Raw genomic sequence first — 16,830 nt, 5'->3', positions numbered from 1 at the left:
AGTACTCTGTCCACTTCCCCAGGATTCAGAGTGATGACAGTTTCCCTTTTGAACTTTTAGGGAGCTGGCAAGCTCTACCCATGAGACTGGACACAGAGCAATACCAGGTGTGAGTCACCCAGGGAAGGAAGCGAAATGCAGCGATTCTGGGAGCTCTAACCTGCCCTCTGAGCTGGGCACCTGGCTGCCCCCCTGCAGCTTCTCTACTTTGTTTGAACTTAATCCTTCTTCCCTGGAGGAACAATAATTATCTCTGAATCACGCTCAACCTGAACATCAAGTGTATGTTGAAAAGCTTGAATGATGGAAGCAGCAATATTGAGAAAGTGATAAAAATCAGACTTCAGGACAGAGGCTAGTGGTTCAAGTCTGATTTCTTTACCTCCTTGAAAGATGTTTCTCACCTAGAAGCTACCTCCGTGCTCCTGTGTGTGAGACAGGGGTGATGGAATGCATCCCCTACAAACCAGAGGCAAACAGCATTAAGAAAAATGATGGTTTGGCCTCCTGAGGAGAGTCGGAGTTAATACTCAATCTCAGTTGGAGTACTTTCGTCTTTATTTCCTTTGACAGTAACTGCGTGTTGCGTGAGGCAGTGTGGGTGTCCTCAGGGGTGGCCACCTAACTTTGCATGTTTCCTGACTGACACAACACTCCTGCCAGTGCCTAGGGGCCGGGGTGGTGAGTGTCAGTGGGAGGAGTAACCAAGTTTCACTTCCTTGCTGGTTGGAGACTTGCAGCCACAGCCGGCTTGGGTCTCACCAAGGAGGGGAGACTGTGAGGAACAGCAGAGCCGTCCCTCTCTGCCGCTTACCCAGAGCACCTTGGCAGGGGCTTTGTGGACGTGAGGGGCGTGAATGGGCAGAGCAGACTATCTAGAAGGGAAGATGAGCACCCAGGATCCTTCAGATCTGTGGAGCAGGTCGGATGGAGAAGCGGAGCTGCTCCAGGACTTGGGGTAAGAGGGCAGGTCCCCTTCTCCTGGAGGTTCTTGGGTGAACCTTAACTCACGGCTCTGACCTGAATGCTCAGCTTGATGAGTGATTACCTTAGTACTGTCTCTCTCTGCCTGCCAATCTTCCATTCTTATTACTCAAAGGACAGTAGATACTCACCTCTGTGTGGGGCCAATTCCACTGTGAAAGCATGTATCATCTTTGCAGATCTAAAAATAAGGAGGTGGAGAAAACGGGACAAAAATAAAATATTGGAAATTCTTTGAGATTATGGACAGAACTGGGCTGTGGTCACTGATGTTGCTGGGTTTCCTTGTTGTTATTGATCTGGTTTATAAATAAATGTGCTGTTTAACAGTTCTGAGCTCCAAGCTGTGAAATAAACAGAAAGCCTAGACCCTGCCATAAGGGAGAGGGACTTTTTCAAAAGAGAAAGAATGAGGAAGTGTGTGCAGCCGTGTCCCATATGTGTTTCTTTCTCCCGACACTACACTTGTGACCTCTTGTATGCATGCATGTCTGGAAGGACAACTTTGACCCTTTCAAATACTAACAAGTCAGGAAGGGGATAAACTTTCTGCTTCAAACAGGCTGTACATTTAGGTAGGTGAAATCATCACAGTCCTGTCTTTAGAAAGGGACCAGACAAGACAGTTCCTCAGGATACTTAATAAAAGAAGCAAGTATTGCGCAAGAGAAGGGCAGGGGATTTCCTAGAGAAACTGCTCCTTTCCCCGGATGCACCAGGAATAGACTGGCAAGGCTGGTTTTGACATCTGTGATTCCAGAGAGGCAAGCCTTGCACCTGCTGTCCTACTAAACAGCTCTGATCTTCACAAACACCCAAGGACAGAGGACCTTCACTCATCTCCATCTTACAAAGGAAGGAAACAAGCACCAAAGGGACTGAGTTAAGTTCCAACAGTCACCAATCAATTACGAGTCAGGTTTCCAATCTGCCAGGTCTGTGTTCTTAATCAGAGAAAAACTGGGGATGAACTCTCTCTCCTTGAAGACCGTAGAGATTGTATCTTTTGGAGTTGTATTACTATAAGAGTTCTCAACGAGTCCTGTCTTTATTAATAGATTTTAAACTTGAGGTCTCAGAATTGAACTCTACCTTCATAAGGTAAATCAGACATAACAGCCAGATTTTTCAGTAAAGGAAACTCCCCTTATGGGGAGTGGAGTCAGAGCTCCAGGACACTTCTAGCCTCCTGGACCAAATCCCCAAACAGCAGAGGTCAAATGCCCCCTGAGCATCCAAAACAGTCTTCACAGAGCCGAGGCATGAAAGCAGGAAGCTGGGCTCTCACTTAGATCTTTATTAACTTATTAAACTATCATTCTTTATGCGATGGATTATCTAGATTCCCAGCCCACAATTGGTAGGAAGCTCCAAAGGAGAAAAGACAAAGGAAATATTCAGCTCTGCTCTCTTAATTCAACAATCCTTGAACCGAGGCTCTGTGATTGAGTACCCTTGGCACTCACTTCAATGACAGAGATGAGCTAATGCTGTCTCTTCTCCCCACCTTAGTGCTCATAGCAAGAAATGACTACAGGTAAAACCCACCAGGAAACAGGTGTCTTTCCTCTACATGTGGAGATGGACATCCACTGTAACGCCCAGTTACCCCCAAAAGGTGCTTTTATGTCCAGACCTCTCTATTTCAGGAGGCCTGGAAATGTCTTTAACATGGGAGGATGGTTTCTGTAACAACAGGCCAGCTACAGTTGTCTAGGGAAATTGCTCTACAGTTGTGTTTCTTAACCTTGGCCATGAACTAGTATAACCTAAGGAGTTTAAAAAAATTCCCTGCCCAGGCCACCCACCAGACAAATGACATCAGTGTCTTGGGAGGTGAGCATTTTCTTTGTAAAGTTTCCAAGTGATTCCAGAGGGAGACTGAAGCTGAGAATCCCTGCACAGAACAGAAATCCGTCAGAATCACTGAGTCAATGTGGCCTTGTTTTTCATTTGTTGAGTACGTACATGAGGAATCTTAAAGCCATGAATAAATAGATACTGATATTTCATTTGTGGGTTTGGGAGCATTTTGTTTACCAGTTTTTTATAGATATATTTAATAGATCATAGAATTCACTCATTTCTAGTGTACAGTTCAATAATTTGTAGTGGCTTTAAAGAGCGCTACAACCATCGCCATAAACCAATTTTATAACATTTTCATCACCCTGATAAGAAGCCAAAAGAGCATTTTTTTTTTAATACTCCGTGTTGGGTAAATATATCACCTGGCTGGTGGATGGCCCTGTTTCCCAGGTATAAATACTCCGACCTTGGGCATTTTCAAGCTGCCAAAGGTTTAACAACAAGCTTAAAAAGTCCCTGACAATTTAATAATGGACTTGAGCTCTTGTCCCTCTAGGACAATCCTGATACACTTCTCGTCGGTCATAGGATCTGAGAAAACTTGAAAATGACTTCTTGTCTCTGGCAGAATTCTGAATAAAGTGAAACTTCTTCTTTGAACCTATAAGCTACTGGTTAGGTAGAATCTACCTCCAGATAGAATGTGGAGGCTCAATGATGTCTGACTCTTTGCAACTCCATGGACTGTAGCCCACCAGACTCTTCTGTCCTTGGAATTTTCCAGGCAAGAATACTGGAACAGGTTGCCATATATTACTCCAAATGATCTTCATGACTCAAGGATCAATCTAACCTGTGTCTCTTGCATCACCTACATTGGCAGGCAGATTCTTTACTACTGTGCCACCTCAGAATCCAGCTACTCCTAAACTTCTAATTAATTCAGTTTTTCAAATGTTCCCTAAAAACAAAATGATTTAATGCAGTTGGTAGATAAAAAGGGGCTGATTTTATTGCCTTCATTTTAAAGTTGTTTTTAAAAGGATTATTTGAATAGTTGGGTAGATTCTTAATGTTTGTATTTTTGATATAGACAAACAGATAAGGTGATGGTTAAATGGAAGATATGCATTTTTGTTCTTCGGTCCCTATTTTCCTCCGGGCTCTGGAATCTGTCAGCTCTGTAAATTAGACCCTGAATTGCAGCAGCTCCTTCCCCTGCCTTTCTAGGACACACATGACTTGCACAGAAGATGCCTTTATTCTCTCTAAAGTACCTAAATTAAGCAACTTGGATGCATTTCTGCGTCTCATTTGTCGAGTGTCAGCCTAAAAACATTTTTTTCTTCACCCTAAACATATTCACGCAGCCAGAAGCAAAGGGGAAATAACACAATCTGCAAAGGTTGCTCAGCTTCACTTACACACCGGCTGAATGGGGGTGGGGGAAGGTGGGAAGGGAGGGGCAAGGGCGGTGGAGGATCCGTGTGAAGGAGAAGGTGGGCAGGGAACAGAGGGCAGGCTGTGTGAGGCTTTCAAAATCAAGTGATGGGGAAAGGAAACAAGCAATGACGATTCGAGACACCACCTAAGGAACAAACTAGGCTAGAATGCTAATCAGTGTAGTGTTGTCCAACTCTCGGGACCCCACGGACTGTAGGCCCGCCAGGCGCCTCTGTCTGTGGAATTTTCTAGGCAAGAATACCGGAGTTAGTGTTCTCTTCTCCAGGGGATCGTCCCCGTTAAAGGGCTTCCCTGGTGGCTCAGACGGTAAAGAATCTGCCTTCAATGCCTGAATACCAGGATCGATCCCTGGTGGCTCAGATGGTAAAGAATCTGCCTTCAATGCCTGAATACCAGGATCGATCCCTGGGTCGGGAAGATTCCCTGGAGAAGGGAATGGCAGCCCATTCCAATATTCTTGTCTGGAGAATTCTAAGGACAGAGGAGGAGCCTGGTGTGCTACAGTCCATGGGGTTGAAATGAGTCAGACCAACAAAGCGATTAACAGTTTCACTTTCATTTTAACTATTTAAAATTCCGCAATTCTTTTATTAAAGCAAAAGTTCCTACAAAACAGTGTAGGAATGGTGTAGGTTCGTAGTTTGTTTAAAGATGCTCCCTTGCAAACGGTATAACTACAGACACAAAATAAAAATATTTTAGGATATTTTAAAACTAAATATTCATGGGGACTTCCCTGGTGATCCAGAGATTACAAGAGACATGGGTTTAATCCCTGGTTGCAGAACTAAGATCACACATGCTGTGGGGCCAAAATGTAAAAAGAAAAGAAAAAATTATTCAAATTATCTAGTCATACATATTCCTTCAAGTGAGAAATATAGTAAATATTCCTTTAAAAAATATTCTTTTGTTATATATATACTTTCCCAAGTATCAAATTTGATAAGAAAGTATCTGTGTTTGGCTGTGTTGGTCAAAGTCAAGAAAGTAGATTCTAAGCTCTGGATATTAAAATAAATTCATTAAAAAGTCTCTCACTTCTCACCTCTAAGAGAAGATTAGACCAGATGAAGGGTCAGCAAACATTTTTGTCAAAACCCAGGTTATAAATATTTCAGACTTTGCAGGCTTTATGACTTATGCTTCAGCTACTTACATCTGCCCTTGTGGGGTAAAAACAGCCATAGATAACACAAAAATAAATGACTATGATGGTGTGCAAACACAATGTTATTTAAGGACCTACCCTAAAATTTGAATTTCATATAATTTTCATGAATCACAAAATATTCTTTTTTTTCCCTCTAACTGTTTAAGTATAAAACTCCACTTGGCTCACAGTCGAAACAAAAACTTGTACCTTGGCAGGAATTGGCCCTCAGATGATGACTTGCTGACCTAGGGAATGAGTAATAACAACTAAAGCAAGTTCTCACGGCAAGGGCAAGGCAGGCATTTTGCATACACTCACTCTGGTCTTTGAATGATACTGATGCTCCAGCTCTATATCCAAGGAGACTCATCAGCAGAGCAATCAGACTGCCTGGCATCCTAGAGAATCTGGGTCCCCAGTCCATGCTTATCCCATGGAACCAGGTTGTTCTCCTGTTCTGAGTCATGTGCCAGCCCCAGGCCATTCACATCATTTGACCTTCCCAATGTCAGCACAGTGTGATTGTGCTCATTTCATAAATCCAGGAGGTGACTTCAAGTCAGTCAAGTGAGCTGTCTCTAGGTCACAGACTTCGATGCTGGTGCCCTGACAGTGCCTAGGAACTTGCTCCAAAGCTGCTACTCCTTCCACGAGATGAAAGAAGGCAAATGTTCTAAGAATGGCAATTAGTCATTGCTGGACGCTCACTGTATACCAGGCATTATTTTAAGCCCTTTGCTTGTGTGACTTATTAAATTCACACATCACTGTGGATAGATACTACCACTTATGTCATTCTTGTTTGCAAATGGAGAAATGAAGGACAGAGCTTTTATTATCACATGCCCAGGTTTACAGGCTCACAAAACTTTGAATCCGGGAGTTTGGCTCCAGAGCACACATTTTTCTCCACTAATATGACTTCCTAATTTCTGTCAAACTTCTCTTTTCTTATTATACCTGCACTATTAGTGCTGGTGAGAACTGACAGAAAAAAAAGTTCTGTGATGACTACCACCAAAATGTTTTTTTTTTTTTACTAAAAGACATTATTCTTTCACATTCTTCATATAATAAATATGCACACAAAGCCAGATCAATACCCTAATTCATCAGAACTTTTAAAAATTGAGGGCAGATTCCTTTCTTCTAGGCTAGACAAATTGAGTAAGCTAAGAAAAACATGGTAGAGTCAAAGCTTTAAAGGAACCTGTTTACTTGATACCAAGTAGAGCAATGAAGCTTGTTCCTCTTCTAGCACAATTCTGTAATCTTGGACTCTGAACATGAGGGTGATTCTCTTGTGGCTGAGCAAGAGTATGCAACTTGCAGTGCACAGTTCGATCTCCGCTTGAAGCAACTGAATTTCCTCTTTGCTTGTTGTGTTTCTGTTCCTCTATGGGTAACAGTGACTTCCTCCCACTTACATGTGGAAGTCTGGCCACACAGGTTCTCCACGCTGGGTGGGGTCACTTTGTTTCATTCATTCTCCCTTCTATTCCTTCATAGATCCGTCTGTTGAATGATGACATTAAGCAAGGCAGTTGTGGGAGATGCTAGCAGTAAGCAGTGGCTATCCCCTGGAGGAGCTTACAGTGCAGAGGACAGGGCGTGCCGGTGTGGGTGGAGTTAGAAGGCAGGGTAGAGGGGCCGGGGTCATCACTGCGTCTACACAAGGCTCACGGCAGATGGCCAGAAGCAAGGAGATCCATAGAATTTCTGTCAGTTGAAGGCAGAGAGAGAGACATTTTCTAAAGAGAAAATGGCATGAATAACACAGTAGAAGGAGGAAAGCATGTGGATATTCAGAAAATGAAAACCATCCACATGGACTTGGACCCTCCCAGCCCCTGGGAGGGTCATTACTCAGCCTTCAGCCTGACTCTGGTCTTCACCTCTGAGAGACCCCACCTTCGCGACATTCTTTGAGAACGTTTCCACCTGGCTGTCCTCTTCTGGTTTCTAGTTTCTTACCCTCCTTTTTTCTTTTTCAAACCTGGGTTAATTTCTTGTTCCCACCAACTCCCTCCCACAACTATCCCATCAGCTAGGATAAATTCCTGGTCTGAGCCCACACACTCCGGCTCCTGCTCCCTGATGTGGACCCGTATCTGAACCCCACCGCAGCTGGGTAGCTGAGTCTTAGCTGTTGCCTGGTCATCTCCAGACTCCCTATAGTCCTGTGCCCCTAGCTCCCTGCCCACTAGTGTCTGCTCCCATTCTGCTTTGTTTAAAAATCTTTAAAGTTTAAAAAGCATAAAGGCAAGAGTTCAATTTGTTTTGAGAAAAATATAGCTATGTCAGACAAGGTTACTTTTTGGAGGCACATGCTGAATTACTTAAGATTAAAGTGCTGTGATATCTGTAATTTACTTTTAAATGTTCACTCAAAAACATAGGAAGAAAATACGGCAAAAAGTTAAAAATGATTTTACCTAAAATATAAATATTATTTAAATATGTGGGTATTATTTATACTATTTTTCTACTTTCTTATATATCTGATATTATTCATCACAGTTTAAAATAATAAATGCACTAATTATTGAAAATTTGGGAACAAAGAAAAGCACCCAAAGTGACCCCCCAAATGACATATTATTCAACTTCTCTCCAGTCTTTTAAAAGCAGTTTTCTGTAAACACACATGGAATTGCGGTCATACCGTGTATATAATTTTGCTCTGGCTTTCTGGTACCCTATATCTTCTTCATCTATTTTTAGTTCTTTCTCAAAGGGGATTCTGAGTCTGGTCTTTCCTCAGCTAACCTGTTTCTCTATTTTAAAATCTGAATATTTAGACTGGTCCAAATTCCAGAAAGCCTTAAATAGATCCGGAGTTTGGACTTCAGTCAAACTTCATTCGACAGTATGGAAATATTGAACATTTACAGGAATGTGGAATTGTGTGGCCACCATGCTTCGTTTTGGGAGATTAACCTGGGAGTTGAGCATGGTGCATAGCAATGAGTTCAGAGCCAAGAAAGCCAACAAGTGAGGGAGTTTACAGATCTGTGAATAAAAAACTAGAGTGAGGATCTGGGAATAGTAAGGAAGGAACAGGGGTGGATGCCAGTAATTCCTCTGAGCTAAAAACATAAGGGATTCATATCCAAATAAGAATGAGTTCTGCTTTTGTATAGTTTTTCAAAATGACATAAAAAATTTTTGACAGTCTTAATGTCATGAATGCCTTCTAATTCATCCATTGTTTGCTCTATCATTATAAAAATCTAAAGGTGCCTGAGTCTCATTTTACTGCTCATAGCATTCTGACTCACCACCAGTATTGTATATCTTTTGGATTAATTCTCCACATAGTCTTAGAACCATTTCCAGATGATGTCAGTCCTAAGGCCCTCAGAGGTTTGGACATCTGCTCCAGGCTGAGCACTGAGTCCTCCTTTTGACAATGAGCAACGTAGGGGCAGGGCTGTAGGTTACACATCTTGGTCTATTCCATCCAAGCCCAGCACTTGACAAAGAGCAGATGTCTAAATATCTGAATCGTCTCAAGTTGGGTCAAAACCAAGACAAGAACTCAAGGTCCCTGACTTCAGTTTTCCACACCGACACTGGTGATGTACTTGTATATATTACCCCTAGACTCACTCAGTCCTCTTAACAAATGGTTTACCTGCTGGGAAAAATTGACCTCAGTTGGAGGCACCATCTAAATAATGAAATAGATAGGAGATGATGAAACAAGGATCTTTCGTTTTTTACATTCCCCCAAAGTTTGGGACCTTTTCCTATAGATGTAGCTTCCTGAAAGTGGCCATCTCTGTCTCCTGTCCCAGCCCACAGTGGTAGGTTGTCAATGGCAACTACAGTCTGAGGACAATTATCCACCCTGAAGCAGCATTGCATGATGTTTAGGTTGTAAGGGACTAAGTGCAGAGTCAAGCTTGCTTCCACTCAGATATGAGCCTTCTTGAGAGAGCCTCTGGTTTGGGATGTCTGCCCAGTCATTCAAGTCCCCCTCAAGCTCTTATCCATGAAATAGTTTTTCTAGCCAGTCTCTGAAATCTGGTTCCAGGTCCCAATCACACATTCCCTGACCCCCAGCCACGGGGAGAACAATGATGCTCTTTCGGTTTTACAGCCGTTAATGCACACTGCAGGCAGACCTGGGGACTGGACAGGATCTCCGCTGGGATGAGATGCACTTTGCCCTCATTCCCCACCCTCCCCATTCCTGGTGGCTCTGCCCTAGGGTCCCACGTGTCTCCGACCTCCCTGGGTCCACGGACCCAAGTCAGGCTCTGTGGGTCTGCGTCCTTCTGTCACTTGGGGTTCTCCACTTCTGTGTCTGGATCACTCTGGGTGGGTCTCTGTTAGTCCCTAGGTGTTTCTGGCTGCCTATGTGAGCCTCTGTGTGTGCCTTTCTCGGTCTCCAGGTCTCTGTGTCTCTCTTTTTACAGTTCTTGGCTTATGTGTCTCTGACCCTTTGTTTCCCTCTGTGTCTCTGGATTTCCGGGTCTCTGGCTCTCTTTCTGTGTTTCCACCCCTCAGAACTTCTTGTCTCGCTGCTCAGTCTCCTTCAAGAACAGGTTTGGCCTGGTTTCCGACTCCCACAGAATTATCACACCCATTCAGTCTGTTTCCTTTTAGCTGGGCCTTGGCTCCACGAGAAAACAATGGAGGCCCCACCTTCAGTGCATTGTGTGGCCAGAGACTACCCTGGCTCTGCCATCACTCAGGTGTGCTTCCTAAAGCCCGGGGCAGCTGGCCGCCCCATCTAGCTCTGCTACTATCATTTGTAAACGTGGGCATTTAGAATGCCAATGGACACTGCCTCGGACCAGCTGGTTCCATCACAGAATCCTCCTGATTGGAGACTGTGGTGAGTCTTTCTACAACTGCCCCATGTATCACACTATGATACACAGAGCTTTCAAACTTCTTTGCCAAGCCTCTGCTTGGTTCTGTTTATTTGGTTGGGATCCTTTGCTATGATCAACAGAAAGATGAGCCCACATCTGTGAACAGCGGACTTAACATGCTCATGTGGACAGTACCACATTGTCACATAAAATATGCCACAGCCTGACTATGGGACCAATTTCACTACTGACATCTTCTGAGCTGATAAGACATTTCCTTTTCCTTAACCCATGATTTCTGATGGCCGAGTGCTTCATTTTTTCAGGAAATCAAAGTATCTAACACTGCTGCTGCTGCTAAGTTGCTTCAGTCGTGTCTGACTCTGTGCGACCCTGTGAAAAAAATGAATACAAAAGCAATCCCATGGAGGGACTCAAGCACAGAGGATGAAGTAGCCTGAGTTAAGATGGCTTAGGTTGAGATTGCCTAATAGATTCATTTTTTTGTGTTGTTCTATCATCATTGTGTTCAGAAGATTCTGAGGGCAAGCATAAACTTAGCAAGGAAGAAGACAGAGAGCGCAGAGACTTCCCTTGTGGTCCTGTGGCTAAGACTCTGCGCTCCCAATGCAGGGGGCTGGCTCTGTTCCTGATCAGGGAATTAGATCCCACATGCTGCAACTAAGAGTTTGTGTACTTCACTAAAGATTTCAGATGCTGCCACGAAGACTGAGAATCCTGAGGGCCTCAACTAAGACCTGCACAGCCAAATAAATTTAAAAAAAGAAAAAGAAAGAAAGAAAAGGGGAGTGCATCATATGTTATGAATTTGCCATCTTTGGTCTAGAGCATTCAGAAAGTATGTCAGTGCCATTCAAAAGTGAGAATAATTTTCAGAACTGTTTCTTTTGCATTCTAAAGCTTCTCAAATATAATCTATTTAAGTTTTTGATTAAGAAGGCTTGCCATGTTACTTTTTGTCTAGAAAAGAAAATGCTTGTCATGAACACGAAAAAAAGTGAGCGTAATTTTGAAAATGAATAAAAAGTGAAAATTCTCTAAAGAAGAGTGCTTTTGTTGGCTGTTCAACTCCAGAGCCTATAAGCTGTTTTCACACAAGCAGGACTTTCTGTTATTGTTTTGGGTTAAAATATATGTCCTCGTAAGTCTGAAGGGACAGAAACTTATTTCTATGTCACTTCTCTTTGGCAGGAAGGGGGAAAATAGGTATTTAAATATGTAAATAATCTGTAGACGTGAGTTAGGAAGAAATTTTCTCCCCAAGATGTATATAACCCAAACCGGATGTATGGCTCATGTTCTAATATGTAAGAGTGGTTTCTGTGTCCACTTGTTCCTCCAGTGTTATTTTGCATTGTTCCTCAATATAGACCCTCTGTTCCAGGTAGGCATTGTGTTTCCTATAGACCCATGCATGTGTCAACCCCAGGGCCTTTGCTTATGCTACCGCTCCTGTTGGAATGCTCTTTTGTCTTTTACTTAATGAATTCTGTATCTATTCTTCAAGTTCCAACTCATGGTCTTCCTCCTCCATGAAGCTTTCCTTGATCATTTCATCTCCTCAGGAGCTCCCCCTTCTATATCATTTATTGTCCGTCTCACTAAGATACCAGCTATCTGGGGACTTTTTAAAAATTAAATCAGCCACAGACCCTTCTCTTTTCTTCCTAAGTACTGTGAAGCCACTTAGTATACTCTTTGCTCTCTTTGTCTCCCTCTTTAATACGACATACAGTACACTCAAACCATCAAGACGGTTGAAGTGGATTAAAGTTTTTAGGACCAAGAGTCCTTCAACTCTGTGCTTCTCAAACTCTAAACTCATACCAATCATGTAGAGCTCGTGATGAAAACAGATTATAATTCAGGGGGTCCAGGAATGTGAATGTGCTAATGTGAATTCCTAACAAAATCTCAGGGTTCTGAATGGCAAAAGACTTCACGTTGTTTTTCAAACATCAGATACAACCCAAGCACGTCCTTAAAGTTAATCTAGTGTATCACAATCAATATTTGTTGAAAAGAAATAGAAAAGAAAATAGTAAACAGCATTTAAAAGGATAGTATTGTTTCCTATAACACTTTTTGGGTTTTTTTGTATGCATGTTTATAATGTAACTGTGTATACACGCACACACACACACACACACAGATGCAAAATATATTTTATGCTGCTGGTTAATTCAAAGAGCTTGAAAGCTTCTGTTTCAAAGGACAGAGCAGAATGAGAAATAATTGTATCAACAAATTAAGTTAAGACAATTAAACTCAAAGGGATAAGAAACCATGAAGACTCCAGTATGGTGGGGCAGTTTCCCAGGAGGCTCTAGCACAAAGGTCACTGGAATGAGAGAAGAGGCAGAACTGAGGATGGGGTTTCTGGATGGAGCTCGTCTGTTTGGTCTGTGGTTGAGCTTATTTCCTGTATCTCACTGAGAGGCAGCTATGAAAAGTCTTTAGTGGGTGGATGTTTCCTAATTTGTTAATGTATCATGGAAGGGATAACACCACAGTTTCCTTCAAGGCCAGGTGCGGGTTTGATAAGCTAGTAAGCCCAGTACAAATATTCTTTGGAAGTTTGGTAAGCTTTTGTTGACTGTATTACCCTTGAGCCATTTATGACAACATGTGGACCTTGGGAGAAAAGAAAATACAACATTGCTTCAAATGTGTTGTTGTAAAGAGTAGTTTCTGGCTCTTTTTCACTTCTTCAGGGACAATGAGGCAAAACTTTTTTTTTTTTTTTAAGTTTCTGGAAAATGAACCTTATCCCAAGGAGCAGAGGAGTTGTATTCCCAGCAACCAACACAATGTCTAGAATATTCATAACGGTTGTTCAGTCGCTCAACTGTGTCTGACTCTTTGCAACCCTATGGACTGTAGTCCTCCAGGCTCCTCTGTCCATGGGATTTCCTAGGCAAGAATACTGGAGTAGGTTACCATTTGCTTCTCCAGGGGATCTTATGGACCCAGGGATCTAAACCTGCACCTCCTGCATTGGCAGATGGATTCTTTACCACTAAGCCACCAAGGAAGACCCATGTATGTTCTATCAACTGCAAAGATTGTATCTTGCTCTCTTCTGCAAAAGTTAAAGAATCATATAAGAGGTTTATTAAAGAAGTCAATGTTCCAGCATGAAAATAAGAGAGTTTTCCTACCAGGTGTTATTATTAGTCACTTTGACAGATGAGAAAGATGGAGGTTGCTACTTGCATGGAGTCACAACCATTGCGTCAGAAGTCACTGGGGCAGATGGACTCATCACTGAGGAAATAGGCGAGATAAAGGCATGCTCTTGCCTCACAAAATTTTCGCGGCTACCGCACGGGTGTTTGTGAACCACGTTGACTGCGTATTAGCATTCTTTTTCACTTGGCAGTTCCCAGCAGTAAAAAGGTTTTTTATTGCACTAAATTCTAAAAACATCATCTAACGTAGCTGGCAGAGATGTGGGAGAGCCACAGAGGAACAGGACTTATTTAGGGGTTTTAATCAGCAGCAGATCCAGAGTGAATCAGCAGTGTGATGCAACTGTTGAGAAACGACTGCAATCTTGGGTTGCCTTGCAACGTACCTGACAGCTGGAATAAGGAGAGCCTCTGGGCTTTTGGTTTACATATCAAATCTTATCTTGAAGATAGATTTTAAATATTTGGAAAGTATTCAGAGGAGACAAGTTCTCTGGGTGATCAAGGGACTAAAAGTCTATCATAAAAGGAGAAGTTGAAGATGATGTAAACAAAAGTGAGAACATTTTAAACACTTTTAACTATTTGTGTAAGTGACATCTATATAACTCCAAGAAGTAACTTTGAGACCATCTGTTGAATGCTGTACATCAGGAAACAGTAGACTGATGTAGGCAAGGGTTTTCTGGCTGTAAATCATAGAAGTATGTACAGGTTTGCCTGTACAAGCAGTGAGTTCCCCATTACTAGCAATATGTAAACAAAGATTAGATAAGAATCTTACTAGGGTTGAGACTTTGCCCACACATTGTACAAAAATTAGAAATATAAACCGAGCTGTTTGCGATTAGGGACTCAATGTAGCTTTTATTTACTAAATCAAACATTTTAATTGTTTACTCTAAAAAAAAAAAGCTGATGTGACTTTTGTAATCACCAGAAGTGAGTTTACTGTGAAGTCAATGAAGCTTCAGCTTCAGGGCCTCTGTCTTACACAGACCCTACTGAGGTAGTTAAAATAAATGCATCAGTTGGAAAAATATTTATGATTAGTCCCTGAGCATTAAAATTTTAAATACCCTTACAGCTCATTTATGAAAGAAATTTGATAGAGGTTCTCAAATTTTCCAACAATCCTAAAAACTTCATTATCAACATCACATTATGAAGTTGAAAATAACTTTTCTCTGCTATCTATAATTTAAAAAATTATAGGTGAAAGATTGAATTTTTCTGTTCTCTCTATAGAAAATTACAGTAAAACATTGTTTTACATGAAAAAATAAAGATGATATGGCCAAAAGTCTAGAGAAAAAAGTATGGAGGTGTGTTAAACAGGTATTTAATGAATATAAGTTGTTTTCTCAGTTTGTCACCTTTTTATTTTTTTAATTAGTGATATAATTGACATATAACATTATATTTGTTTCCAGGATGTAACATAATGATTCGATATTTATGTATATTGCAAACTGAACACCACAGTAAGTTCAGTTAACATCCGTCACCACATGGGTAACAAAACATTTTTTCTTGTGATGAGAACTTTCATCACAAGGAAATTTGTACCTTTTGATATTCTTTATCCATTTTACTACCCCCTCAACATGCATCTCCAGCATTCACCAATCTGTTCTCTATATCTGCAAGCTTGGTGTTTTGTTTCTTTTTTGTTGTTTTATTTTTTCTTATTTTTCATAGCTAAATGTTGGTGTATTTCATTCTTTATTAATTGAAATATAGGTGGCACAGTGCTAAAGAATCCGCCTGCCAATGCTCAATCCCTGGGTTGGGAAGATCCCCTGGAGTAGGAAATGGCACCCTTTATTCTCCATTATTGTTGCCTGGAAGATTCCATGGACAGAGGAGCTTGGTGGGCTATGGTCCATGGGGTTGCAAAGAGTTGGACGTGACTGAGTGACTGAACACACACACATATAGCTGACATACACCATTATGTTAGTTTCAGAAGTACTACATAGTGACTTGATATTTGTACACATTATGGAATGATCACCACAATAAGTTTAGCAACCATCTGTCCCCTACAAAGTTCTTACGATATTATCACCGATATTCCTTATGCTGTATATTACATCCCTGTGGCTTATTTATTTTATAACCAGACGTGATCACCTACACCTGATTCACACACAATCCTTTCCTTTCTGGAAACTGTACATTTGTTTTCTGGATCTATGAATCTGTTTTGTTCTGTTTGGTTGGTTGTTTTGTATTTTAGATTTCCCATATAAGTGATATCATACAGTATTTGTCTTTTTTCTGTCTGACATTTTGTTTAGCACAAGGCCCTTAAGGTCCACTCATGTTGAAAATGGCCAGATTTAACTCTTTATGGCTTAATAACATTTCCTTATCCATTCACCCATCAATGGACATTTAGGTTATTTCTGCATCTTGTCTACTGTAAATAATGCAGCAATTAACATGGTTTTTTTTTAAACATATGTGTTTTCTAATTAGTGCTTTAATTTTCTTCAGATAAATACCCAAAAGTAGAATTGCTGGGTCATATAGCAGTCCTATTTTTAATTTTTTGACAAACCTCCAATCTGTTTTATATAGTGGTTGCATCAATTTACATTCCCACCAACCTTTTTTTCCACATCCTCACCAGCACTGGTTAGTTCTTGTCTTTTTGATGACAGCCATTCTAACAGGTGTGAGGTGATATCTCATTGTGGTTTTGATTTGCATTTCGCTGATGATTAGTGATGTATCTGTTGGCCATCTGTCTTTGGAAAATGTGTATTCAGATCTTCAGTCCATTTTAATATTGGATTGCTTTGGGTTTTTTTTTTTTTTTTTTGCTATTGAGTTCTTTATCTAGTCTGAATATTAACCCCTTATTGGATATATGATTTGCAAATATTTTCTCCCATTCAGCAGGTTGCCTTTTCATTTTGTTGATGTCAGCTTTTAAAATTTGCAATTTATTATGATCTCTCACTCTAAATAATTTTTCTCTTTTGATAAATTAACATTAATTTTTCTTAAAGAGACTTCCAAATTTTACAAGTTTCAAGTCCCTTAAAATTTGAATCTTCCATCTAAAGTCAGAACAACCAAATAAAAACACTTTAAACACAGCCCCAGTTACAGGAATTTTGACCCAAGCAATTAGTACTCTATGTAATGAGCTGTTGTGTATGCGTTTTAAGCCATAAAAAGCTCTGTAGACATCAGCCAAGGAACAGTCAGCGTCTAGAGCCAAGCATAAGATGGCATCAATATCCTCCCAGCTTCATCTCACCATGCCTGGCTGCTGCCCTTGGGTACTCACCTGGATATTGCCCACCCCACTATGAGGGCCCTGACCTGATACATACTGGTGTCTGCCTGCTTTCTGGCCTTTGCT

The 16,830-nt window shown here is 41.2% G+C and overlaps 1 protein-coding gene across 2 annotated transcripts in view; it reads left to right on the top strand.

The window, feature by feature from the left end:
- The window catches only part of DAPP1 (dual adaptor of phosphotyrosine and 3-phosphoinositides 1), a 55,938-nt gene continuing 39,787 nt past the window's right edge, over window positions 680-16,830 (top strand). For both annotated transcript variants that reach the window (XM_005681377.3, XM_005681376.3), the window contains exon 1: window positions 680-958. In XM_005681377.3, the coding sequence (XP_005681434.2) occupies window positions 858-958 (101 nt within the window). In that variant the 5' untranslated portion in view covers window positions 680-857. The remainder of the gene's footprint in view (window positions 959-16,830) is intronic.

Source organism: Capra hircus, chromosome 6 (genome assembly GCF_001704415.2).
Source record: "Capra hircus breed San Clemente chromosome 6, ASM170441v1, whole genome shotgun sequence".
NCBI classification, from domain to species: Eukaryota; Metazoa; Chordata; class Mammalia; order Artiodactyla; family Bovidae; genus Capra; species Capra hircus.
This window is presented reverse-complemented; position numbering and strand designations above follow the sequence as displayed.